Genomic DNA, 27,898 nt, shown 5'->3' with positions numbered 1-27,898 from the left:
TATTTCTTATATTATTATTAACATGCTCTGATGCTAAGGAGTTCTACTCCTCCCTCCCCATCTGAAAAGATCTCTGTTCCAACTGCCACTTGGGTGTGGCCAGCATGTGACTCATCCAGCCTGAGGGCTGGGAGTTTGGAGAGGATCAATGGGGCCACCCTGAGGGAAAGAAGATAGGGGAAGCTTCTGGGGGCAAGCCTGAGGGAGAGAAGGGGAGGGGACAGACTGATCCTAACTACTCATTAACTTTCAAGCTGTAAGTGTCGATTTATTAAGCCCAATCACAAAGTTTCGTATCGGAGCATGGGTATTCAGCTAGTGTGATTATATGAGCCAGACAATCTGAATCCTTATTTCCAGATTTGCCCCAAAGCAGCACGGAGTTACATTTTAACATTGGCTCAGAACTGGTGAGGAAATTTATTCTATTTTCACCTGCCATTCCTGGCTCCTTTTTTTTCTTTTTCTTTTCCCTTGCTCCTTTATCCAGTGCTTTAGGTTGTTTTATACCTGTATAATCTGCTCAGGTGATAGGAAGGTGCAAATCATCTGTATACAGTATCTTGTTTGTGCTACTGCCTAATGTTCTGGGACCTTTGTTCTGTATCAGATGAAATCTTTCCTATCACTTGTAATAATGCATCGTACACTGTAATTACTTCAGTTCAGCTAGCTATGCACATATCCCTGATCAAGCAGTTAGCAACAGCACCAGTTATATATCTGGAGAAAAAGAACAGTAAAGATTCCCTGGAGGGGAGCTTAAATGTAGACAGGGATGTATCATTTTCTTGGCATCCATACAAAACTAGTGTTTGCTTTCTTTCAGAATTTTTTTTGTCCCAATCTACAGTCTATCACGCTAGGATTTCCTCAAGGCATCCTATCTAAGTATTAAGACTGACTTTGCTTAGCTTTTTTGAGATCAACCAAGGTCAACTAAGTGTTTCCATCTGCTCTGATTATATATTAAAGGGGAAAGTTAAATTCAATACATCACTTTCTTTGCCAGAATTCTTTTGTTTTTCGTAATTTTGCTTGTTTTCTTTATGTCATCTCAATTTGGGGACTGGACTTTGAGCAATGTGTATAGCATTAATTAGATATATGATTCTCATTCAAGTTAACAGTGGCATATGTGACAGGAAGGCATTTGTGTGTGTGTGTGTGTGTGTGTGTGTGTACACACACACACACACACACACACACAGACATGCCTTCCTGTCATATATGCCACTGTTAGATGCATGCAGTACTGCTACCTTAGAGAAAATTGCCAAGGCCAAAAACATTTTTTTAATATTTATTTTTAAATTTCAAAACAAACACAACACATAAAAGCTTCCTTCTTTACATACTGTAGAAAGTGTATCAGTTGGTTACAAAGGCTTTCGTTCATCTCTTCCACAGTCATCAAGCATAATTCATATTAACTCAAGTATTTTAACTCAAATATTTATACATGTTACCATCATCATATCTCCATTTTCATTTGACTATAATTGTCTAAACGTCCTTCATTATAAAATATACCAAGATTTAATACATAACCACATACTGGCATTTCGTTTATTATTTCTAAAATTCTCCAATAACACTGCATCCTTATGTCCTATTCTAGCTAAACATCCATAATATTTAATAACAGAATTTTCTAATCCTCCTTTCCAAATCACTGTTTAAAGTTTACATTCAGTTTCCTTATGTTGTATGTATGTATGTATGTATGTGTATACACACACACACACATACACACACACACACACACACATATATGTTGTTATCATTATCCCTCCTTTATTTAACCATATCCTGTATCATAATATTTCCTCCTAATAATCCAGACTTAACTGAATCTAACTTAATTCTTTTTTATTAACTTTTATATATAATCCAAAAGAATTTCTAATCTTCCTTTCATGGGTACCATTCAATATTCATATCCAATTATTACTTATCATAATACTACACCTTGTATACATTATTATCATTATCAATTATTTATTTAACTATATCTATTGTCACTAAATTTCACTAAGTTTAACTAGTTTTAAATTATACTCTTCCATCTATCAACCTGTATCTTTCCAGTAGCAAAACAGTCTCATATCTTCTGCCATTTGTGGTATCAATCCTCTAATCATCTCCTTAATCAAATTGTTCTGCTTAGCAACTCCTTGCTTATAAAATCTCTCATGTAATTTTGATGCCCTTCTTCTGTTTCCTTAATCAGCTTGTCTTTGATTGTCGATAGTGTTATCAATGATGTTGCTAATAAAATTTCTCTCTTTAAATCCATAAATTCTTTTGTTTTTTCTTCTTCTGTGTCTTGCCATCTGGGTTGAGTTCCCCTCCATTTAATTCTTCTTTTAGTATTCCACTCTTTCTATTTTCAGAGACAAACCAATCACCATAAATATCAGCAAATTTAATTTCTTTATAGTCATTTTCCTCTTCGATTTTTAGGATTCTCACCATCTCTTTTTCCACTTGATAAACATCTCCAACTTCTTTATCATATTTTATTGTTAGATAGTCTAAGTCTTTCAACTTCTTCTCTATCCTCTCAAATGAGTTTGATAATTTCTGTATTTCTAAGAATATCTTTTACAGACTTAAATTTCTTTCTGCTGTTGAAATTGTGCCATTATCTCCAGCTAACAAACACTGCTGCTCTAGCTTGGAAGGTTTTAACAAGATAAAGCATAGATTCACAATAAAGTTTTATTTTCACTTTTCTCTGGTTAAAGATATACTTCAAAGGGACATCTGTATTCTTCTTATCACTCTCTATAAACAAGCAGTGAAACCTTAGAGTGCCAAGCCAGGATAATCAGTGAGAAAAGTAAGAGTGTTTCGTTTCCAATACACAAACCTCCAGCCTCCGAGTAGCAGTGTTATTGTTGCAATTGTCTTTGTTTCTTTTTGTATCTTTTTTGTATTTTAAGTTTAAAAAGTCCTATTTTTGAATGAGTTAAAAGAACACCCACAGTAATGAAAGAGGAGAATTTTAGTCCACAGGTTACAAATCATAATAAAAGAAAAAAATAGAAGAAAACTTAATCCATTCATTTTAAAAGGCTTGCATAAATTCCATCCATGAACATAGCATTTAAGAAGATAACCCACTATCCAAAACCATTCCAGACATAATTCTGCCGCTTATTTCTTCTGTTTCCAATTTAAATTAATTTTAAGTTTTTTATAGGCAGTTTCTTTTAAAATGGTAAAAATTCATCACGAGCTGGAAACACTTTCTCTTTCCGTATACTTCCATTTTGGAGCTGCCCTGACTTCATCAGCTTAATGGCTGGATTTTTTGTCACCGGCTTGAAGAACTTCTCTTGGATCGATCAGGGACTTTGCGATGTCCCTAAGATCAGCAAGACGTATTCTTCCGGTTCACCATCTCTGCGGGACGGTTTAGATCCGATTGGACCACCCAGCGGCAAAAGAATTGGTTGCAGTCTCGGAACATCGAGACTGCACATCCATATCGTCGCAATGTTGGGTCCTCCTCCGCCAAGGCCAAAAACATTTGTGGGAATTTAATCATACCATAAAGTGAACAAATTAATCCATTTCCCTGAGGTTCCAGTCCTGACTCATAACTGCTTTGGTAATAAAAATATATAATCCTATGTCCATGTCTACTTCAATTTCAGCTACTCAATCATCCTACCCATATATGTAGGGCCAGATTTAATCAAAAATTGTTTCTTTCTACTTGAAACTAATCTAACCTTCCTGAATAAGATATTTCACAGCTGGGGTACAACTGGCAAAATCCTCTTTAGAAGTGCAGGAATGTAAAATTTCGTGTATTAGTACGATAGTAGAAAGGGTCTCCTCTGAAGAACTCAGATCATACAGTTGTTTTCAAATCAGGTTGTGCCAGAATGAGGAAAGCACCTTCTATTGTTCTGTCCTGTGATCTCCCAGTCCTGCAAATTTTACTTGTAGCTGATAACCCAAGCCTGGAAAATAGCTAAGAGAAGAATGAGATATGGTTTTGTGTTGCTGTTTTTTTACATAGTGTCCCTCATAGGGACAGAAGTTGATATGAGCTATAGAATTAACAGAAAATTAATAGCATTCAGAGATGGACTCAAGTTGGCAAAAGAAAAAAAGGCTAACAAGTAAATAAAAAATTAATCAGAAAGCTAAAATAAACCCTCATATCATCAGAGAGGAGGACAGCCAGCAAGGGTTATGTACATCTAAGACTAATATTCAGAGGAAAAAGAAACCAAAAGACCAAAAATAAAACCAAATGTACACTAATTGCTGGGGATTGCCAGCTGAGTTTAATTAACATCCTTGATTAACTCTTTTGGAAAGTCAGTACAGTTACATGTTAAAGTAAGCACAGCATCGTTTTAGTAGTACTACTACTGTCAGAGAGTTAGTTAATTTTCTGAACTGTAAAGCAGTTAGGTCATAAAATAATTTACTGCATTTCTTTGAGAAAAGAAATGGAGAAGTTGAAGCTTTCTGTGCATTAGCTGAATCCATTTGCATAAATATCTAGCTAGAAGAGTCAATATATTTCTATCCTTTTTATGCTAAGAATAAAAATTAGAATGACATACAAGAAAAGACCTTGCATGCTGTATTTTGCCTTATTAATCTTTCATGAAACAGACTGTAGGAATACATTAATTGCATTTTAACATTATTTTATGGTTGATTATTTCTTTTACTTTATGTGTTAATATTAGACATACAGTATTGCATTTGTTAATTCTGCTATGCCAGGATTTGTTTTAACTGCATTACTGAGCAAAACCAGAGCATCTTGACTCATGCATAACACTAAGCCATAAATTGGTGATAGAAACTACAATAGCTGGGGTCACACAACATTTTAACTTAACACAAAATGGTGGCTCAGTGCAATGTGTGATTACCATTAGAAATAAAGAGATTGGGGGGGGGGGGGTTGGCTTCTACATTATTCTTCTATTTTGTGATTCCATTCATTTATAATGGAATCTAATTTTTTTCTGACCCATTAAAACTTGACTCCCATTAAAGAAGTCAGCAGATGCACTGCCATAACTATATTTTCCAATGTGCTCTTTTTAACAGCATTCAAAGCAGAGTGGAACTGAGAAAGACCTTGAAATGTCACACATTCAAGTGGTATTTGGAAAATGTCTATCCAGAGCTTAGGTACTACTTTTTTTAAAAAAAAATATGTTTAGTGTCTGCTACTTGTTACATGACTGGTTTTTTACAAACTTTATTTTATTTTTCAGCTAGTATGAATAGTACGTCTTTCCAGATGCTTCAGTGTAAATTCTCATCATTCCTCATCTTAGCCAGGTTAGCTAGGGATTATAGGAGTTGGAGTACAACAACTGGAAGACAACCACGTCAGAGGTGGGTTCCTTCCAGTTAACACCAGTTTGGGCAGTAGTGGTAATTCTGTCTGGATCGCAGAACCGGCCATGACCCAGGCTGGCCACGCCCCCAAACTGGTTCCCTGGTTGTTGCTGCTGTTGCTGACATGTTTTTTTAGTAGATTTTCTTGTTCTTCGCACATGCACGGAACAATTTACAGTGAACTACGCACATGTGGCAGTAGCCAGTAGCAACGCTGGTAGGAACCCACCCCTGAACCACATACTCATTCTTGCCTTGCATGATGACTTTAAGTCTGACCCACTATGCACATTTTTTAGAAATAAGCTTTACCGATAACCCTCAACTTACAACTGTTCATTCAGTGACCGTTGAAAGTTACAGTGGCACTGGAAAAAGTGACTTATGACAATTTTTCACATTTTTGACCTTTGCAGCATCCCCATGGTCACATGATCAAAAGTCAGATGCTTGGCAACTGGTTCATATTTATGATGATTGCAATGTCTCAGGGTCATGTGATTTTCTTTTGCGACCTTTTGACAAGCAAAGTCAATGGGGAAGCCAGATTCACTTAATAACTGTGTTAGCAACTTAACAATTGCAGTGATTCACTTAACAACAGTGACAAGAAAAGTCCTAAAACAGGGCAAAACTCATTTAACAAATGTTTCACTTAGCAATAGAAATTTTGCATTTAATTGTGGTTGTAAGTTAAGGACAACCTGCATTGATTATTGCTGGATTATATTTTTTCTTCTTTTCAGAATTAATCATTATACATTTATTTAAACTAATTTAACTAATTTTAACTAGTTTTTTAAATTTTAACTAGGTTTTTTTTTACTAGGTTATAAGTTTATTTTTACTAATTTAACTTTAAAAAAACATTCTCGATAGGGCTTAAATATCAGCATTAATACAATTATTTAGGCTTATAACTTCGGGGTTTTTTTTAGTCTAACCCTTTACATTCAAAATACTTTTCTAAAAGTTTCCCACGTTTGAAATCATTATTTGACATGTTTTTGAAAAACCATTGTTTTTCGCAGAATCACATTTTTATCCTGTCTCTCCTCTAAAGAGCCTATTGGATGTGTTGATAGTAAACAGCATAATGGAATAAAAAACAAAGCAAATGGAATATCTCCCATTATGATAATTGGTGGTGGTTGTTTGTTTATTTTAAAATATTTTATGCCAAGTTTTGATCAAATTCTACCAAAAGGAACAGAAAGGGACACGGATATAAGTTTTCTTTAGATCAAATTCAGCAGTCATTTGCTTTACTGCATTGGCTCTTCTATATTGTCAGCAACTACAATGTAGAACTGCCTGCTAGAGATGAAAACTGATAGCCCTTATTCTGAGCTTTACTTCTAAAATCAATGATGCACTCTGTTCATCTTACACATGCAGAATGGATATCGTTAATTATTTAATATGTTATTAATCTTTCGGCTTTATCTCTTTTCTTAGAATACCTGAGGAATCACTGTACCAGACAGGAATGATTCGGCAGAGACAGAGATGTCTGGAGTCCCAGAAAAATGAAGGACAGGAGTTCCCAATGGTGATCTTAAACCCCTGCATCACCAGCAAAGGTGCAGCAGCAGCGGCACAGGTAATTTCTCTAACATGTAGCAGGTTGAAAGGGAACATAAAGCTTCATTCATATGGTTTACAATTATCCTTATCTGAACGATGATATTGTGTAGGTGGATAGAACTCTTATCTGCTGATGGTAAGCTATAAAACTAAGGCTGGAAAGATGATTAAAGCTGGATGCTCAATTAACAAAACCCATTGGTGGGTATTTTTTTTAACAAAGGCACTCAAGAAAAAAATAGCATTAAAAGTTCTAAAACATCAATGATGTTTGGTATCAAAGTATCACAGTATCAAAGAAGAGACGTCAGCAAAATGATGACATAAACAAATTGGATTTTTTTTTCATTGCCTAAGTAGTGATGGAATGCAAATAGCAGTGTTACTACAAAAAAAACCTTTGTCCCATGAGCTTAGCATGTAATGAAGACCTCCATGATATATATGTTGGATAAGAATGTACATCTTTGAAACCCAAGATGACATCCTGCACTATACAAGCACCCTTTGTTATACACTCTAGTTTTCAGAAGCATTATAAACAAAGCTTCTGAAAGCCAACATACTTCAATTTAACTGCTAGCAGCAAAAAAAAATTGTATTTGTACTACAACTTCCCAGCCAGCCTATCCCAACACATTTCCAGGAGACCAGACTGGGGAAAACAAATAGGCATGGAAAAAATAGGAAATACATATATTTCATGAAATATCTTAAGACAGCTATATAAACGTCTATATTTTTAAAAGTCTTTTCTTTGCTAACATTCCTTGCTCATAGAAATCTTGTGCTTATAAGCTTGTCATGGAGAGGCTGATTATTTATAAGCAGAGTGCTGTTTACCTTGGCTATTGTTTAGATAATCAGGGTTTTAATTGTTTTTTGGAATAGTACATTTGTTTTCTTTGATTCAGATTAGAAGAAATGGTGTGAGCTGATTTCCTACTTGGGAGCTAAGTTATAAAATATTTATGTATAAAAGATTCTTCCACATGATATGTCTGTAAGCTGTCAGATCCCCAACAAATATTCCATTGCTAGTATTTTTCTGGAATGTAACATTATCATCTGCAGATCAGTTTGTGTATAAAGAAGTTGCCTTGCGATTAAGTCTTTCCATGAAGCCAGGGACATTATTTACTAATCTGTTCCTTTTCAAAAACAAACATCTACATTAGCAGTTTTGCTTGGGTTGCACAGAATCTTGAATTCCTTAGCTGTAAGGGATTGCAGTTTTTCCAGCAGAAATACCCTGTATTATTTGTCACTTAGATCTGTATTCTACTTTTCTTCCAGGGGCTCAAAGTTCAGAACATAACATTAACAATTCCTCCACAACATTCATTGAGATAGATCAGGGATCTCCAACACCTGGGCCAAGGCCCAATACTGAGCAGTGGCCTGTTTGAAACTGGGTTGCACAAGCAATGAGCAAGCACGTGCACAAAGCACCACTCATTTGAGTGGAGGGCGCTTGAGCGGAGAATGCTTGTGCTCATGTGCAAAGCTCCACTCATGTAAGAGGAGCTTCACACATGAGCACAAGCACTGTCTACTCAATTGCCCTCTGCTCATGAAAGTGGAGCTTTGTGCACTAGTGCCCTTCGTTCACGTGCAAAGCAGAGGGCATGTGCCTGCTGCTCACACCAATGGAGCCATGTGTGCAGGGATGCACCTGCCACTCATATACCCCCTTCCCCATGCCAGATGGGCCACCAAGGTGGAAAGACTGGGGACAGTTGAGGTAGGTTGTCCTCATTGGTACTTATTGACTTAAATCACCCTTTGTAAACTTCCATAGTTGATGGACTTGAAGCTAAATCTCCTCAGTCCTGTTCTGATGTGGCTTCCCCAGAAGCATGAAGCCAAGTCCTCGTCCCGATAAACCCCTTTTATTTCATTTACAGTGAATTCCTCTCCAGCAAAGTCGAGGCCCACAGTCTTTCAAGATAGTTCACAATTACTGACCTTTATCAGGCTTGGAGAATCACCAGGCCGATATCTTTCAGATGCTGCAATACTTGGCAAGAATGCAGGAATGAACTAATTGTCTCTTGCAAACACCCCTCCCCTTTCTCTCCACTTTCATTCCCTATATGAGGGCCCATTCACCGTCCACCTATGGCCTTCCTCCCATGTCGACCCTTGTTCCTTAGCTGTTCCCTTCATCTGGCAAGTCTGTGTATGCGCACACTGGGAACAGGCTCCAGCTGTTCATCTGCCTCACTAATGTCTGACTCCGAAGGCAGCTGTTAACTGTCAGTCAGCCCTGGCTCCATCTCTGCCTTCAACGCAGAGCACTCATCAGAGCCTTCCCCAGACTCAGGACTGGCCCATGTTCCTCCCCAATCTCCTCACTTTCTGAATCTGGTGGGCCACAACAAGTCCTCTCCCAGCACTTTAACCCCTTACTCCAAACTGGCTCTCTCTTACTGTATAAGCTGCATAAATCTCAACAGGAGCTCATTCCAGACTAAAAAAAAAACACCAAGCTATTTTGGCCCATAATTCTGCTTCAGAAATAAGGGAGGACTAAAAAGAGAGTTATAAATTCCTCCCATCTTTCAAACCTATTTACTCTTTTTCCTATTTCTAAAAAAATAGTACTGAATTGCAGCAATGTGTGAAGTTCATACTCTGTGTTCCTTCAATATTAAATTGCCTATTAAAGTAAAAGGAACTTAATGAAGCTTACCTCATTCTCCCCAATCAGCAAAAGGAAAATATGCAGTGTCAATCAGAGAGTATTCTTTGGAGCAGATTAACAATTAGGTGCCACTTACAACCACATGAACATCCAAAGTTATGGATGTGGGTTCCTGCCAGATCTAACTTCTTCTATAGAAGAGGTTCCACAAATCTACAGTGCCGTTTAGAACCAATTCCAGCTCCCTCCCCCTGCCCATCCACACATCGTCAAGATGAAGAGCGAGAGGAGGAATTCTGGGAGTTGAAGTCCACAAGTCTTAAAGCTCTCAAGTTTGAACACCCCTGGGTTTTTTTCTAAATGGTTGGGGGTACAAGGGTCTTGTAACTTGACAGCTTTAAGACTTGTGTGCTTCAGTGCCAGAGTTCCTGAGCCAACATTTTGGTTACTAAGCAAGAGCGTTGTTAAGTGAGTTTCACCACATTTTACAAGTTGGCCACTCCTACCTGGTCACATGGCTAGCAAACCATTCTCACTTCATCACATGGCTGGCAAGCCATTCCTACCTGGTCACATGGCTGGCAAGCCACTCCCACCCTGTCACATGGCCAGCAAGCCACTACCACAAAGCAGGCCACCCCTACAGAAGAGGTTCTAAAAAAAAATTGAAACCCACCACTGCCCTCCACCCATGCTAAAATTATATAGTTATAGTTCTAAATTTACAGCAATTTATTTAGTGAGTGTTCAAAGTTACAACATCTCTGAAAAAAAGTGACATGACCATTTTTTTCACATTTACAACCATTGCAGCATCTCCATGGTCACGTGATTTATATTCAGATGTTTGACAACTGACTCACTTTTATGACTGCTGCAGTGTCCCAGGGTCATGTGATGACCTTTTGCAACCTTCTGACAAGCACAATCAATGGGGAAGCCGGATTCACTTAACAACCCTGTTACTAGTTAACAAATGCAGTGATTCACTTAAGAACTGTAGCAAGAAAGGACATAAAGTGGGCCAAAATGCAATTAACAGCTGTCTCACTTAGTATCATACATTTTGGCTCCATTGTGGTCATAAGTTGAGGATTACCTGTGTTGAATATGTACTTCAACTTTAGCAAAAATAAAGACTCATAACTATTCGTGAAAACAGAGCCTTCATTGTGAAATTTCAACAGTTCAGGAAAGGAATTATTGTTTTGTATATCTAGGAATATGACAGACAAAAGTTTCCTTCCCTCATATTTTGTCTGGATGAGCCATATGATCCTGTTTCAGTCACTGAAGAAGGAAATGTAAAATTCTGATGAACTCTGTTCATTTCAGTGCAGTACAATATCTTCAGTATAAAACATTTACCAGTTCATTTTTTAAAATGGTTTTCAATGTAGAAATAACTGCAGGCTCTCCACAATATTAGGAAATATGTTTCAGACACACAGTCAAATTAATGGTGGGGAGAAATATTACACATTAGAGCGTTTTCTGCCAGCAGTACCCATCATTAAACAAAGACCCATAAGAACATCCTTCTGATTTATGGAAAGGAGCCCTTGGTTTTAATGAATGTCCAGGAGGGAAAAATTCCATATAAAGCAGAAAGCCAATGAAATTTTTTCATATGCTGCTATTCAGACTAAAATACTGATGGTCCTGCTTAGTTTGCTGTGGTCAGAGTTCGCAGGATCAGGTGGAAAAGTCCATACACTTTGCTCCAGCACTTTAGCCTTTATCTCCCTTGTTCTTTTGGGGCCATTAGCCAGTCATTAGCCTAATAAATAAATAATGATAGCTTATACAGCAGGGATCTTGCTCTTTATGGTGACTCTTTTAAAGTCACAGTGTGCTTTAAGTTTTTATTACTTCCCTCCCAAAAGTTTCCAGTTTTTAATAATTAAAGTATCTGCAAAAATGGAAGGAAATGTAGGAAATATTTTCTAATGCCAAGGGAAATAATATGATGTGTAGATCCTTAGAATCCTCCCTGGGAAGAGCCGTGTCCTTGAAAAACTTGCTATTCTCCATAGGTACCAACTCAGAATATAAGGCAGGCGTGCAAGCTTGATTTAGAACTCTCAGACTCTTACATCAGGCTGTGTACTTTACATGGAAAGGTACATGGAAATCTAACTGACATATTTATATATATTTTATCAGTTCCAAAACTCTTTAAAAACAGACTGATGAAGAACTCCCCAAAGGATAGGTCAGTATTGTATCGCTGCTTGCATCTCCTGAAACAATTTATGAATGAGAAGAGACAGACAATTAAACTTTTCAAGTACAGTTTGCCTTTGAGAGTAGAAGTGAATTGTATCTGAGAAAAATGTAGACAAAGCTCCTGTTCTACTATGACCAGGTTCGTGCTAATGTTTCTTCCACTATAATCTTTCATAACCAAACACTTTCCAGATATGTTGAGACTGTAATTATCCAAAACTCAGCCTACAAATAGGTACTAATTATGGAAGTTACAGTCCCAACACATCTGAAAATTGGTGATGGCTATTCAGAGAGAAAGAGAGGCTAGTGAAATTTGATGTATTCAGTGTCTGCCCATCTAAGAATAATATATTTTCATTTTTCTAATCCATGCATTATTTGGATTAAGTGATTTAAAATATTGCAACCACAGAACAGTAAAGAAAGGTTTAAAAGGTATAGTGGAGGAAATGGTAGAGGAGAAAATGAGAAAATCAAAACATTAAAGCTTGCCGAGTAAAATGAAAAAAAAATGGTGGGAAAGCAGGATAGCTCCCCTGCTGTGTTATTGCTGCCTCAGCATGTAGCTATCCTAAGAGACAAGCAGGATCTGATGTCTTTTTAGATTCATCTGAGCCAGTGGCTTTGTGTTTGAGTATTTATTATTTATTATTTGTGAAGAATTTTCACCCCGTTTGCTCAGAGTCCCCCAACAATTCCTTTCTCTGGCTACCTCCAGTTCTCCTCCTGAAAAAAATGCTCCAATAATACATTGTGAAATAAGCATCAATCATATTCCTCGCAGTCCTTTTTTTCCCACTGAGCAAATAATTGCCTCCTAGCATCTGCAGAAAGTGGTTCACAGTCTCTTCTTCCATAGGATTGCAGACTCCCGGAACTGAGCACACTCTTTGGCATTCTTTGGCCTTGTTTATGTCTCATTTGTGAAAGGCAATTGATTGATTTAGCAGTTTGCCAGAGAGTTGCATTGGAGGGTAAATAATTGATCATAATTTTGCCCTGCTTTTGTCTAATGAAGATGTCATTCTTTGGCTGATGCACTGGCTTTCCATTAGAGCACAGTATCAGCTGATATTAAAGTTTGCAGTAACCTTCTTGCAACAGATTTCTGAATCTGGGATTCATTTTATAAACCCATTAATCATTAGCAGTTCCAAAAAACCTGACAAGCTATAGAAAAGGAATGAGAAGCCTGTTAGGCCTGGATACACTTCAACACGTTGGTGGCAGCAGCAATGAAATGATTCTATAAGGTCTCAGAGAAAAGCTGTCATTCTGCAAGCCAGCAAGACTGCAGTCTCTAATTATTATTGTTGTTGTTCTTGTTTCTTCTTCTTCTTCTTCTTCTTCTTCTTCTTCTTCTTCTTCTTCTTCTTCCTCTTCCTCTTCCTCTTCCTCTTCTTCCTCCTCCTCCTCCTCCTCCTCTTCCTTTTCTTCTTCTCCTCCTCCTCCTCTCCCACTCTCCCCCTTTCCCCCCTTACCCCTCCTGCCTGCCTGTACTTCACAGCCTGCCTCTCAGAATCCCTTGTCACAGGGTTGAATCACCCTCTTAGTTAGTGTGATATTTTTACATGAACTTGTGAAAGATTCATCCTGATGCTAGAACTATTGGCTGCCTCCCCAGTGCCAAGTATCTCTATAGTATGCTTCAGGGAGCACATAAAGGATTGTATGTAGAGATAAACCTATTACACTCCCCTAAGCATATGGCTGTCCTCAAACTTCATCTAGAGAATTTGGAAGCCAAAGATTTTGTTTATCTGAGAGGGGAAGAAGGTGCCCAGTAAAGCTAATTCCAGCTCACTATCTTTTCTGACACATTTGTGGTTTTCCAATCCTGTTGTTTTCCTGAGTGCAATTTAGATGGAGAAGGCCCAAGAGAAGGGGTCATTGCCTCACATTGCCTACCCCAAAAGAGTTGCACTCCACCAATTCCACCACTCAGCATTTGAAAGGGCTAGGAGGATTATATAACAAAGAATGGCTGCACCTCTGCAAGAAAACTGCACTCCTCACCCCTTCAAACAGTGAACTTCTGGCTGTGCAGTTTCAAAGAAAAATGTAGAGATAACAGCGGGCAAGAATGTTTGCAATGATTAGCTTGACAGGGGGGCCCTTTGAATACCTACAAAAAGTCTATGAAGATCAATATTAAGTTTGTGACAGAAGCATAGGATATAGTGCAGCTAAGGATTTTTGGTAGGTCCCATTGAATGAATCAAAATAGAAAAAGTAGAATCACTTAAATGCATCTGCTGCTTTATTTCTCTCTACAATTTCCCCATCTTTCCCCACTCCCCCATAGCTGAATGGTGGATTGCCAGGAATACATACTGTTGTGCAGGCAACATTTCCAGGACAATGAAGCTATCTTATACAGTGAGCCAAATTAGAAGCCATCAGTAACCACTTCTTGTCCTCCATGATCTAAATGAATGGCTACCAATTAAGAAGCATAATGTTTCTTTGGGAGCAATAGTTGAAATACAAACTGAATACTTCTTTTCTAGCCATTGTACAATCCAGATAATGAAAGGGCATCTTGGGGTATTGAATGCATCTCTGTTAGCAGAAGAGCATTTTTGCTTCTCTTTTTAATTTTCCCAATGCCAATGCAGAGAGATTGTCTTGGTCTCTAACCTTTTTCTATTCTTTGTTTAAATGAATGTGAAGAATGCAAAGAAATACCCTGACAATGCTGCTTCTCTTACTGCATCACCAGATGTGTTAAGGGAGCTTTGAAAACTCCTTTTGTATATCTGGTGGAAAGAATATTTGCAGAGGAACATGGTGTAGTCGCTGAGGCATTTCGTCTTGTCAGATGGCAAGCTTGTTTCTAGTTAAAAAAAAGAAAGAAAGAAAGTGCTGAAATTTGAGTGTGGAAAAAATAGAGGAAGAGAAGGAGGTGTGAGAAGGTTCATGCTCCAAGAAGGGACTTTGCATGCTAAATATTTTCTCTACAGAAAATTCAGCTACATTAACACTGTCAGAGGCTAGGGACTATTTTTCAAGGCTCTAACATCATTCAAGGTGACACCTGTCATGGCTCCTCAGGATCAAAATGAATCCTAGAAATGAATGTGAAGTATCATCTTTGGCTCTTCTTAGCATGTCTGTTTTTGCCTGACATCACACCCTTTTCTCTTCCTTGCCATTTAATCAGATGTGAACCAGATGGTGACCCTAGATAGAAATATAGAAATCACGTCTTAAGGGAGGTTACTTGCTAAGGAGGGCAGAATGGGGGTGGGGGTGGAAGTGACTTTACCCACCATGACCTTGTTTTACCTTTGTTTTGCTCATAACACTGTACTCTTTAACAGATACCAGTTAGAAACCTCTTTATTATGCTGGTCATTCATCCAGAAGGAAGACATCAATCCCTTTCAAAATTTCAACAATCAGTTTCCACAACCTATTCGCGGGCTTAAAAATGGTTGCATACATGGGAGATGAGGAAATCTTTTTCTGAATTGATTGCCCACAAGAAGAAGCTGTTGTGTAGATGCCCGAACTTGTAGCATTTCATTATTTGCAAATCATTTCAGCAGCACTGTCAAGAAATAAAAGGGGATTAGCTCTGCAGTACATTCTCAACATGCACATTTATTCTAGACTCAGTTTGGATTGCCTAAAAATACAAAACGATTATCTTAGTTGACTTAGTACCTTTGCAGATGAATGTCTAGCTCCAGCTCATATTAATCTAGCAGAGTAATTTATGGTGAAAGATAAGGGCTGCTTATGGAAGACTGAATTCATGCCTAGGAACTAGAGTTTTGGTGCTACCTCAGAAGGAGGGTTAAAATAGCCCCATCCTCTTCCTAATTTCTATAAAAGGGAGCTGAAAACAAATGTGTCAAGGATGGATGTGTCAAGGAAAAGAATTAAGCCCAGAGAACAGTGACCCAAAGACAAGCATCTCAGCAGCCGTCTTCAGAGAGCAAGAGACGAGTTCAGTTTTTGGACCTTCTGGACCGGCTGAGAGATGGGGGAAGAATAATGCCTGAACAAGAGTCTGCAAGCCCAAGCAATCCCACAAACCCAGATTCAGAGCTCTATAAACCAGCTCCAGAAGCAGAGGACTCTGAGTATTGGGGGGGGAGTAGGGTGGGGAGAGAAAAGTCCATTTGCAAGTTTATAAAGGAAAAGAGGTTTTCATATGCAAATGACTGAGATTGGCTATAAGAGCCTAAGACTGAGGGGGCAAGGAAAGATTTAAGAAGAAATAGCTAAGATAAGGAAACATAGTGTTAACATAGGAAAAGAAACATACCAGTAGAGGTAGGAATGTATTGTCAGCCCTCCCAGGTAAACCAGACAGGAAATATGACAAGATGGATTAATTCTACTTTATTGTAAGTCTACATTAACAGAAACGGAAAAGTTTGAAGGCCCAGCATTCACGCCTACTTTTAACTACTTGATCCATTAGGGCTTTCCTAATTTCTTTCTGAGGCTGTTAAGAGACAGTGACTGTGGGCTCATGCCATTTTTACCTTATTGTTTTCTAGAGAGCCCTTGTCCTCTCTTTCCCCAAGGTCATTCATACACTGCCACACATGTATAGATTAAACAAGAATAGAAATAGAATAGTTGTAAACTTATAGTAACAGGAACACATCAGTTTAATTTTGTACAATAAGAGATACTCATTTTGTGTGGAGGGAAGACAAGTACAGTCTTTGTTTCTGTGTACTGTACCACATGAAGAAAACAACAAATGGTAGCAATGATGGGATATGGATTGGTATCCAAACTTAAAGAATAAAAGGCTTGCAAGGAAAAAAGAAAGGGTGATCTTGCTGTAGGCAAGTATCAAAGTATTTGAGATCTAGAGGCAAGTAGGAGTATCTCAGGATATGACTCATTCAACAACTTACATAAAGCAGCTTAAAATAGAGAAAAAGGATGAACTGGAATCTGTGGAAGGAGGGCCAAACCTGGAAGTAAACAAGACCCATCTGAAGCCCTAATAAGTACTCTGAGGAGGCATATGCTGTGGTAACAAGAGGAGAGATGACTGATGGCTACTAGAAAAGAGGAAGGGCAATGGAAAGCCCTCAGAAAAGAGGAAAAAATAGTTTATGGAGGGAAACTGAGCAAAGAGACTGCTTAGAGAAAGACAGATTGGGAAGGGATATCTGAAGAGAAGAGTTGAAGGAACTTATAGTGCTTCTTAAAGGAATTGAATCCCCAGTGGAAAACTCCAAATCCGGTTTCTGATATAGCAAGGGACAGACCTTATGAGGTATCTTTCCAAACCTCAGAGGAGAAATATATTAGAATCATCTTTTGTTATGTTTGATGCAGGGGTAAATTCTGGCCGTTGTTACTGCCAGTGTGCGCGTGTGTGCACTTTGCATGCATGCATGCATTTGATGTGTGCTGCTCCTGCATGCACAGTTTAATAGAAATTGTTCTGTGCATACACATAACTCAAAAACAAGATGGTGGCAGTGGCAACCTGGTAACCAGTTCGGAAGCGTGGCCAGCCTGGGTCGCTGCTGGTTCTGTGACCCAGGCCGGCTTGCCACTATTGGTTCAGCTGAACCAGTCCAAACTGGTAGGAACCCACCATTGGTGTGAGGGAGATATTACAGCTTGTAAATAGCCAGAGGAAGAATGTGTGGCTGAAAAAAGTACTTAGGGTTTATACCAGTTTAGTAGCATGGAAAATAGCAGGCCACAAAACAGTAAAAGAAATTATTTTGTATTGGTATGAAGTAATAGATTTAACATACCAGCAAAGGTTTTGTGAAGATTTTTAAAATTCTCAGGAAAGATTGAATGGGTTTTGTAGCTGATCTTGGAAGAAAATGACCTGGTGAATGAACCAAGGAGGAAATGCTAGATGAGATAGTCCTGGAGCAATTCCTCCAGGTGTTACACACCAATGTGTAACACCCATATTTGAGCAAGTGATATGTTCTTAGCAAAAAATATATATTAATAGCTTAAAAAGTAGGAGTAACGGGAACAGGTAAATTGACTACAAGAAAGGTTTTAAGAAAAATGGACCTCTAAAGGTTTCCACTGTGGGAGAAAAGAAAGAATGGAGTAACCAAGGAGAGAAATTACATGGTTTTGTTGACTGTTGACTTTCCTTGTGGAAAGATGGCAGGGAACATTGGAAATGACAATCACATGACCACATGACTGGCAGTGCAGTGCTGCTGTACCACCACAACTGTGGCAATTTCAATCTGCAGGAATAATGGGTTTAGGATTTTGGATGCTTTCTTTAAATTAGCCCATTTGAGATCTGTTGATTCAGTGCCCTATCTTGTGCTGTTTCACATAAGTGAAGGTCACAAAAAATAGAGAGTGACTTTTAGTAGATATTTAACTAACCTGATATGAACAAAAGAAAAACAAGAAAGCTAAAGAAAAACATGAACAAATAGTGGTGCCTCAAAAGTATATAGAAGAAATTCTCCAAATACTGTAGTTCGTGAGAATTCTTGGCGAAGAGGCAGGGATCAGAGATTATTTAGGTTCCTAAAGTGATTCTACTGGCCAGACATAGTCAAAGATAGCAAAAATCACTCTAAATCAGGAACAGACGGCCAACTAATCCAGCAAAAAGGGCCACAAGATAAAGCACCATTAGTGAGAGCTGTTGTAATACTGGATATATCTGTAGGTTTTCTATCATGTCAGGGATAACACAGAGAAACATTTAAAGAAATTGGTAATAAAGTGGTGTGACGAATGCCCAGAAAAGATTTGGGAGCTGAAAACAAGCATGTCCTGGAGGAAAAGAGTCAAGCCCAGAGGAGAGTAGAAAGGTAGAAAAGAAATACTCCTGCCCAAAGGCCAGCATGTCTGAGCAGTCTTCAGAGAAAACTGAAAAGGAAACTTCATTTTTATTTTCATTTATTTGATTTATTTTGGTTTGTCAAGCATGCATGAGAAAACAATTTAAGTATTAATATAACATATAAGCATAAAAGTATAAGCAGGTATACATACATACGTAAGAAATGGGTACAAATACATGGGGACAGTAGGACAAAGACGGTAGGCATGCTTTTGCACGCCCCCTTACGGACCTCTTAGGAATGGGGTGAGGTCAACAATAAGACAGTTTAAGATACCGAACTTCAAATTATGGCCCACCAATGCAAAGAATCCGGCCCACTGAGTGGTGGGATTGAGCCCCGCCCCTCGCCCCTCACCATCGGCTTTATCTTCCAACAAGCATTCACTCCAGCTGCACTTCTGGTTAGTTATTTCACCAGTTGAGCTGCACTTCTGATCACACCGCTGCTGCCAAAGGTAAGGCAGAAAGGTGCCGGGGAGGACCAGGTGACTGAGGGGTGACCTTGCTGGTATAGCCACATGATCCAGGCTGGATGAGTAGGAAAGGGGTTGCTGCTAGCTTGAAAAGTGGCTCTGCTGCCAGCTTGTAAAGTAGTGCTTTTAAAGCCTTTAAAAAACAGCCTTTCAGGATATTTTTCATAGCCAGGGCCAATGGGTGAATAGGGGAGGGGCAATTACAGCAAGGACAAAGGCAAAATGGATTGCTAAATTGCCATGCCCACCCAATCACATGACCACCTAGCCACACCCAGTCACATGACCACCTAGCCACACCCAGTCACATGACCACCTAGCCACACCCAGTCACATGACCACCTAGCCACACCCACCCAGCCGGTCCAGCCCCACAACTGTCTGAGGGCCCTTGAATCGGCCCTGTTTAAAATGTTTGAGGACTCCTGGTTTAAGATTAAAGTTTTGGGGGTTTGAGAATGTAACAACAGAGTCGGGTAATGCATTCCATGCATTGACCACTCTGTTGCTGATCTTCAAGACCAGCTGAAAGGCAAAGCTGAAAGATGGGGGAGGAAGAGAGTCCAAACAAGGGTCTGCAAACACCAGCAAGCCTGCAAACCCACTGTGTAGCAACGCAGGTGCAGAGCTTTCTACAAATCAGCTGCAGAAATAGTGCTAGGCTTCTCTGAGTGCTAGGAGAGGGGAAGCTGAGAGAAAAGCCTACTGGGAAGTCTATAAATGAATGAAAAAGAGTTTTCATATGCAAATAGACTGAGATTGGCTACAAGAGCCGAAGTCCTGAGGGGGAAAGGGAAGATTTAAAGAAGAAATAGCTATTAGTTAAATAGGTAGGAATAGGAACAGGAACAGAAACACAGAAATGGGAGATAGACATAGGATAGACAGATAGACATTAATCTATAGACACATAGATTAAAATAATTGTAAACTAATAGAAAGATAGAATAAGATTTTGTACAATAAAACTGTTTTATGTGAGAAAAGCAAATTACTGTAGAGTCTTTGTTTCTGTGTTCTGAACCAGAGGTGGTATTAAGCAGGTTCTGATCAGTTCTGGAGAACCGGTAGTGGAAATTTTGAGTAGTTCAGAGAAATAGTAAATACCACCTCTGACTGGCTCCACGGCCATCTATTCTCTGGCTCCCGAGTCCCAGCTGATCGGGAGGAAATAGGGATTTTACAGTAGCCTTCCCCTGCCACGCCCACCATGCCATGCCCACAGAACCGGTAGTGAAATGCTTTGAATCCCAACACTGTTCTGTACCATATTAAGAAAAACTCTAATACTGATCCACACTAATTATCCAGCAAGGTTCAATCATAGTAACTATGATATATCATAAATAATACTGTGATATATTATTTGAGGGTAAAATAACTGCAATGGTACAACATCTACAGTGTGTAGATTTTAAATTTTAACTGGCTAACTGTGTCAAAGCCTGACATCGAGGGAACAATTCATTTTAGTATAAACTTAGAGGACTGCTATGCTCCTAGAGATTCATACAGGTAGCCCTTGAATTATGACCACAATTGAGGCCAAAATTTTTGTTGTTAATTGAGTCATTTGTTAAATGAGTTTTGCCATATTTTACACCCTTTCTTGCCATAGTTGTTAAGTGAATCACTGCAATTGTTAAGTTAGTAACATGGCTGTTAAGTGAACTTGGTTTTCCCATTGATTTTGCTAGACGAAAGGTTGCAAAAGGTGATCAGATAACCTTGGGACACAGCAATGGTCATAAGTATGAACCAGTTGGCAAGCATCTGAATTTTGATCACATGATCATGGGGATGCTGCAAAGACCATAAGTGTTAAAAATTGTCATAAGTCATTTTTCAGTGCCGTTGTAACTTTGAATGGTCACTTAATGAACCTGTCAGGGTTCCAAGTAAACCCCTCAACAGAAGTAAAACTCCAAGGCAGGCATTTTCCTTAAAGTTCCATTTTATTAGAGATGTCACATTGGCACATCTGGAAAAACACGAATCTGAAAGTCCACTGGGTTTTCCTCACCCAAAGTAAAGTTAAAGTCCCTTCCCCTGAACCCACATGTCCATCACATGGTCCAATCAGGTTACCATCCCGACTTGAGTTGTTTCCCAATCACTCCTCTCCAGGTGCAGGCTGAACGTCCTTGACTTTCAGGGAAAAGATTGTTATTATGGCTATACATCTCACACCATCTCCCACTTCCCACAGCTTGCCCATCCACCTGAAGATCCAAAGAAAAAGATGGCCTCCAGAGCTGACAGAACCGTTGATGACTATCTGGTTACTTTTCAGCCAGACATTTTAAATTCAACTCACAAAATTATACCTGCTTACATTCCTTTTAAAATTATTTTCATTTTATTTGAGTGTTAGCTGCTGTTAATGTTGTCCTGGCAGAAGTGAGAGAAGGGATGAAGGGAAGGATGGCATTTTTAAATATTAATATTTAATGTTTTCATGTTTTATCTTATTGCTTTTACTTGGTTGTAAGCCATCTAGAGTCCCCTCCAGGTGAGCTGAGAGCATATAAATTTAATAAATAAAATTTTTGATACCTGGACTCCAGTTCTGTGTTGAGAGAATCATACATTGTAGCCATGTTAAGGGCTAATGGTGAATAAATCAGTAAATTTTGTATCCTTCCACCAAAGTCCTGACTTGATGAAACCTACTGGAGTGTTAATAGATTCAAAGAAATGAATTTGTTGGGGGAAAAAAACTCTATGCTTTTAATGATTTATTCAAAAGTGAGAAATCAGTAGTTGGAAATAAATTAACACTGAATAGGAGAGAAAAATGAATTTAATTAAAGAAATATGTTGAGAAGTAAGACTAACAGTTTAACACATTCTTCTTTGTTTCAGGAATGGATATATACATATAACCAGCAAATCCACTTTCAACAGTTATGCTTGTCCATACATACCCTCTTTCCAGGGTCCCAGGTGATGCTTTTGCCTTGCAAAGAAGAGGATGGCAAGCAGGTGAGACTAAGATCAGGGTTGTTGAACTCTTCCCCCAACATAGTGTACCAGTATCTATGTAAAGCAGGGATGTCAAACTTGCAGCATCATAGCAGCGTCATGTGATGTATCGGGACTTTTTCCTCCTTAACTAAACTGGGTGGGGCCAGCACGTAAAGCAACTGGCCCGCGGGCTGCGAGTTTGACACCCCTTAGGTAAGGAGTTTTTATTTCCTTTCTTTGGTTCATTTCTTTTTATTGGTTTACTGGAGCTTATCTGCTATTCTAATCCAGAAGGACCATGCCACATGCTAACAGTAGTAGTGTCTGTAGGAAAAAAAATATGGTCATTGATACAATTGAAAATTATTTGGAAAATGTCAAAAATTATTTGGTTTTGCTTGGGATAGGACAGTTAAGAATGTCAAAGGTCTGAAAATTAATCACATCATATTGTCTAGGTACCAAATGTTGATGCCTGATGCTGTCATCAGTCATATCACACATTGGGCTTGGTTTAAAATGTAAGAGGCAATAGTTAAAAGCAAAATTATATCAATTATAAGCAAAGTTGTGGCAATAAGTCCAATAGCTAACTATGATTGTTTTTCCAAAAATTGGTGCAAGGTTAGGCTAAACCAGATGGGATTCATCATGATGAGTCATTTGCCAATAAATGATTGCACATATGAAATATTTATCCCCAAATGTATCCCTGCAGATAACATTTGACAGAATTTTGAAGCAGCTTTCTTTAAATGATATTTTGGGCAATGAGAATATATTTTCCACATAACTTGGTAATACTTTGGCATTGCATACCCTGTTTCTACAAAAATAAGACCTCCCTAGATAATCCAATAGCCCAATCACGCTTTTGAGTGCATGCGCTAAAATAATCCCTCCCCTCAAAATAAGTCATCCCCCAAAATATTGCAACACAGCAGCAGCCATGAGGTGACCATGCTCACCGCCTCCTGCACCTCAAGAATAAGACCTCCCTGAAAACAAGGCCAGGCACTTATTTCATGGGTCAAAAGAAAATAAGACCCTGTCTTAATTTCAGGGAAGAATGGTAGATTCTTAAAAAGAGGCTGACAGAAGATAAAATGGTTAGATATTATTACTGAGCTTAGAACAACTCAAACAGTCACTAATAGAAATCCTAGTGAACTATTACTGTATCTATTGGATCACAAAGAAGTGACGGAACAATAAAATATTATAATCAGCATTGCAGTGAGAACTTAGCAAAATTCCTGAAGTTTAGGTACTGCATTTCCACTTGCTTTTCTTAAATAATTGTTCTCCTGTTTGTTTACTATATTGATGCAACTCAAGATACAATTCAACAGCTGTCATATATCATAAAGCATGAGCTCTAGAAATTCTATTTCGTCCAATGAGGACCCCGCTCCCTAAGTAACCCATAAGGATTGGGGAGTTATCAGTCAGCAGGCTACATTTTTCTTGAACTCTTTCTCCATGGGATAGTAAGAGATAGCCGTCTTCATCTGCCTGCAGAAAAATACTGCCCTGTTCACTATCGAAGTAGCTTTGATATTTTAATGGGAAGAGCTTCTTAAATATAAGATAAGGTTAATCTTAATTTCCCATTTTTCTTTCAATAGCGCTGGAACAAAGTTGGTTCTCACATTGAACATATGGCTACACGCTATTGCCTGGACACAGAAATGGTGGGAGATAGCAGTGAGAGCATGAGAGAAGTGGTCATTAATCCCTGTGAAAGCACGGCAATGAGTCAGCGGTGGGAAATGGTGATGTCCTGACCTCATCTATCAATTCACTATCAAGCTCATCTGGAAGGACCTTTGTCAGAGACTGGCAAGGCTGTTGTCCAGTTTAGGGATTGGTATGGGCTTGCTTTTCTGCAGGGCAGGTCAAAGAAAAAGAACATGCAATTGTGCTGAGGTTGAAGAAAGGCTCACAAGTGCTGGCTTTAAGACCAGAGTAGTAACTATCCCAGGTTGGGGGTGATATATGTGAACTGTTAAGAACACTACGATTTAATCTAGAAATATCTTTCGGTAACATTCATCTGTTAGCTGAAGCAAATAGGACCTTGTTTTTGAGAAGGAAACTTTCTGAAATTGATAAGTGCAATATTTAATTGTCTTTGTTACGAAGGTTATTGAAAATCCTTGGAAAATAATAAGTGAGCAAGGTGATTCTAATGGAAGAAAGATGGAGAAAAGAGAAGCTAAATCTTGTAAAAGCACATGAATGGTCATGGTGCGGAAGATTAGAAAAGGCCAACAAATCTTGCACTTTGAATTGGTATAACTAAGCACATCTCTGAAATAAGTTTGAAATACGCTATATTGCACATGAGAATTTGAATGTGAACTCTGCTTTTGTGCAATAGAAATTGTATGTAGTGTGATTAAAATCTATGCATCAGAGAGGGAGGGAAATAGAAGAAGAAAGTGAAATCTTGCACTTTTCTTCAACTCTGATTATGTGTGAATGAAGGAAGAGGAAATATTTATACTAACTTCAGTGCAAGGTTTCTTTCAGAAATGGAAATATATAAGGACCTGGTCCAGAAATCATGAATGTCCCCTGGAAAGGGAGTGGGGACAAGATTCTCCATTCTAACTCAGCAGAGGGCTTACATTCAGCACATAACTGGCACATAACTGGCCCTGACCCTTGTCACTTCCCCAGAACTGATACGAAGAAGGACCAGGAGAATACAAAGTGAAAGGTAGATGGAGAGTAGCATGTACCTTCCTCCCATTTTCTCAGATGGCCTGGGACCGGGGGGGGGGGGGGTGGAATCACATGGTGATCAACCTCTAAATTCCAACTTGTCAATTTCTGGTATTAGTTATATCTTGTTTTCTTGTCAAATTCACCCTCTTCATTTACCCCATTAAGACTGAACACTTGAGCTAACTAAGTATAGATAATTTACAGAAACTTGAAGAAGATAAGATCACATTAATTGCAGAGACACTTTCGTTGTTGTATTTTACTGACCATGTTGTCTCTGGGTTGGGGCGGGGGGAGGTTGTTAAATAAGAGCAATTTTAGCAAAATCACTGGATAGATCAGATCATAGAAGCGTAAGGAGGGAAATGAATTGTACCAATACAGAAATCGGTGATGCCACTTAAATCAAGAGTGGCCCAGATATGAATATGGATTTGTAGTAGGAACTACATAAAATTCAGCTGAACCCCAAATTGATCCAAACCTGGGTCTTAATGAAACAAAGCAGAATTCTCACAGTAGCTGACACTGACCTAGGAGCTTTAGTGAATGATTTCATACTTTGCAGCATTACAGAAAACTGGTTCCATGCTTGCAAAAAGAAAATAAAAGCTGCATTTCTCTGTTAAAAAGCAGGATGGGAAAAAAGGAAAGAAAAGGAAGGGGGAAGTGTTGAGTTAGTTGCAATTTTCCGATCTGCCACCTGATTAAAGACTTACAAGAAACCAGGATATGCTAACAAGAACAGTAATGTTTCTTGCAATGTGTTGGTTCATTTTTAAGGACCATAAAAAATCCTCTCCACATTCCTAGGTCAATAGGTGAATGTTAACTGTTTTAAGTATAAAGGAAGCATTGTTTAAACTAGTGCTCTCTTCAGCACATGCCATTTAATTCTATAATAACGATTCCTCTGTCTATATGCTTATTGTTGCATATTTCCAGACAAAGATTGCTTCTAAAATGTCAGCCTGGTGCCCTCTATACAGTATATGTTGAAGCTAATCCTGTCTTGCAATTAGGGGCACTGAAATACTGGGCAGAGGAAGCCTGCAAAAGGTAATGCTGGTGCTGTCACAATCCCTTCTAATCTGCACAGAAACATTCTGCCTCTCTGTGTTGTGAGTGATTCATGCCTCTATTTGAGAAAGCGGATTAACACTTTTCCAGTTATTCCATCTCTGGGATCTCAGATGAAACCACTGCTGTTTGTAATTGTAATGTGACTTTCATGGTTTAAAAACCTTGGAATAAGGAAAATTTTCATATCATAAAATCAATATTTTGCTATTTAAAGATTATGGTCTCTTATTTACTTGTCTGCTTGTTTGTTTCTATGCTCTTTATCCTCCAAAAAGTGATAGAAAAATGGAGGAAAATCTTAAATAAAACTACCACCATAAAACCATTCAAGTGAGGGCAAAAAATAATAAAAGCTAAGCTCGTGCAGTTGATCAGGCTTGATTCCCAAAAAGTATTTTCAAGGAGCATGGAGGTAGGAATTGGCATTTGTCTACAAGTCCTGAAAACAGCAGTGTCTTTTCCTGAAATTGCACAGCTGTTTTCAAGAGTTGCTAACAGATTCCAAATTCATGCTTCTACATTCTTTGAGCAACTTTTGGGAATCCCATCCAAAGCTCTGCACAGCTATATTAAAAACAAAGTTAAAAAAATTAAAACAAAATAAAGAATTTAAAACTTCTATTTTTGGAAAAGCTGTTATCCTATTAATATTTTTAATCATTTTCTGAAGGAAATCAATGTGTGGAACAGAGCAATCAAGCCTCCCTCAGGAGAGAAATTCTTAAGTGGGTGCCATAAAAGAGAAAGTTCCACTCCAGGGAGCCAAATCTAGCAGTGGAACAACAGTAGACTTCCTCAGCTGATCTTAAATTGGATAGTATTGGGGAAGGCAATCGTTTAAATTCGTGATCCTGAACCTTTAGGCCCCTATAGATTAATTTCACAATCTGAAATTGGAAAAGCATTCGGGAAACCATTGCTGTGTTTCCTGGATTCATATATATGGTCTGATTTATCTACTTCACTTAATTGGAGAGCTGCTTTCTATACTAACAACAATCTCTGGATCCCCTGCAGTAATCCAAGCGATGAATTATATTTTTAAATCTTGGGTCAGTGAAACTAGGCTAACTTAATTCAGCAGTGGTCGTACCTGATACAGCAACCAAAGCTGGCCTTTTATTTTAATTTTGTGGCAAAATTAATTGGATACTCCATGTGAATTAAAATTTATTTAGGAGGAAACCAGCTTTATCAATTTTTGCCACACCAATGATTTCTTCATAGCTAAAATTGCTTTCAGATAATCAAAATGAAGCCTGCATACATGGAGACAACTAGAGGGAGTGTAGAGACATCAAATTGCTTAAAGGAGGTGGGGAAGCTCAAATATAGCATGAAGACATGAACAGGTGCTGGCTGTGGAATAGCTTATTTGCTTCAAGGCATCTCTAAGCAATTTATGCACATGGCATCATAGTTTATGACCACATCTCTTAGTGACACCAGTCCCAATTGCCATTGTAACCCAAGGATTATCTGAATTTGTTCAATTGATATACTAAACATTCATTAAGGACAGCTGGATTGAAAGAAGGTGAACATGATTTTAAAACCAGAGGAGGAGCTATGCTGATAACCTTACTCTTGACAGTCAAAAATGCAAAGGATCTGTAAGGTCTAGTAATAAAAGTCAAGAAGGAAAGAGGAAAAAAGGGCTAAAATTAAATATAAAGAAGAGCAAACTAATAACAGATACAACATGGCTTAGAGTTGACAGTGAAGATACTGATACAGTGGATAGCTCCTGCCTTTAGGACAGAAGGTTGCATACTTTCGATGGTTGCATCAACAGTAAAAGAGCAAGCAATAAAAATGTGTCACAAATTAGCACTTGGTAGAGCAATCATAAAGGTCTTTGAAAAGATATTCAACTGCCATTATGTATTATACCTACAAACTTCAGAGTTGTGCAATCCATAGTATTCTTATACTACATAGTATACATAATGATACATAGTG

General features: G+C 38.4%; 1 protein-coding gene across 4 annotated transcripts in view; it reads left to right on the top strand.

The window, feature by feature from the left end:
• The window catches only part of GALNT14 (polypeptide N-acetylgalactosaminyltransferase 14), a 322,417-nt gene extending 296,268 nt beyond the window's left edge, over positions 1-26,149 (top strand). For all 4 annotated transcript variants that reach the window (XM_032215773.1, XM_032215771.1, XM_032215774.1 and 1 more), the window contains 4 exons: positions 5,092-5,175; positions 6,847-6,991; positions 22,019-22,138; positions 23,749-26,149. In XM_032215773.1, coding sequence (XP_032071664.1) covers positions 5,092-5,175; positions 6,847-6,991; positions 22,019-22,138; positions 23,749-23,907 — 508 coding nt within the window. In that variant the 3' untranslated portion in view covers positions 23,908-26,149. The remainder of the gene's footprint in view (positions 1-5,091; positions 5,176-6,846; positions 6,992-22,018; positions 22,139-23,748) is intronic.
• The last annotated feature ends 1,749 nt before the right edge of the window (positions 26,150-27,898 follow it).

This window comes from Thamnophis elegans, chromosome 4 (assembly GCF_009769535.1).
Source record: "Thamnophis elegans isolate rThaEle1 chromosome 4, rThaEle1.pri, whole genome shotgun sequence".
In the NCBI taxonomy this organism is placed as follows: domain Eukaryota; kingdom Metazoa; phylum Chordata; class Lepidosauria; order Squamata; family Colubridae; genus Thamnophis; species Thamnophis elegans.
The sequence above is the reverse complement of the archived record's forward strand: the minus strand, read 5'-3'. Positions and strand labels throughout refer to the sequence as shown.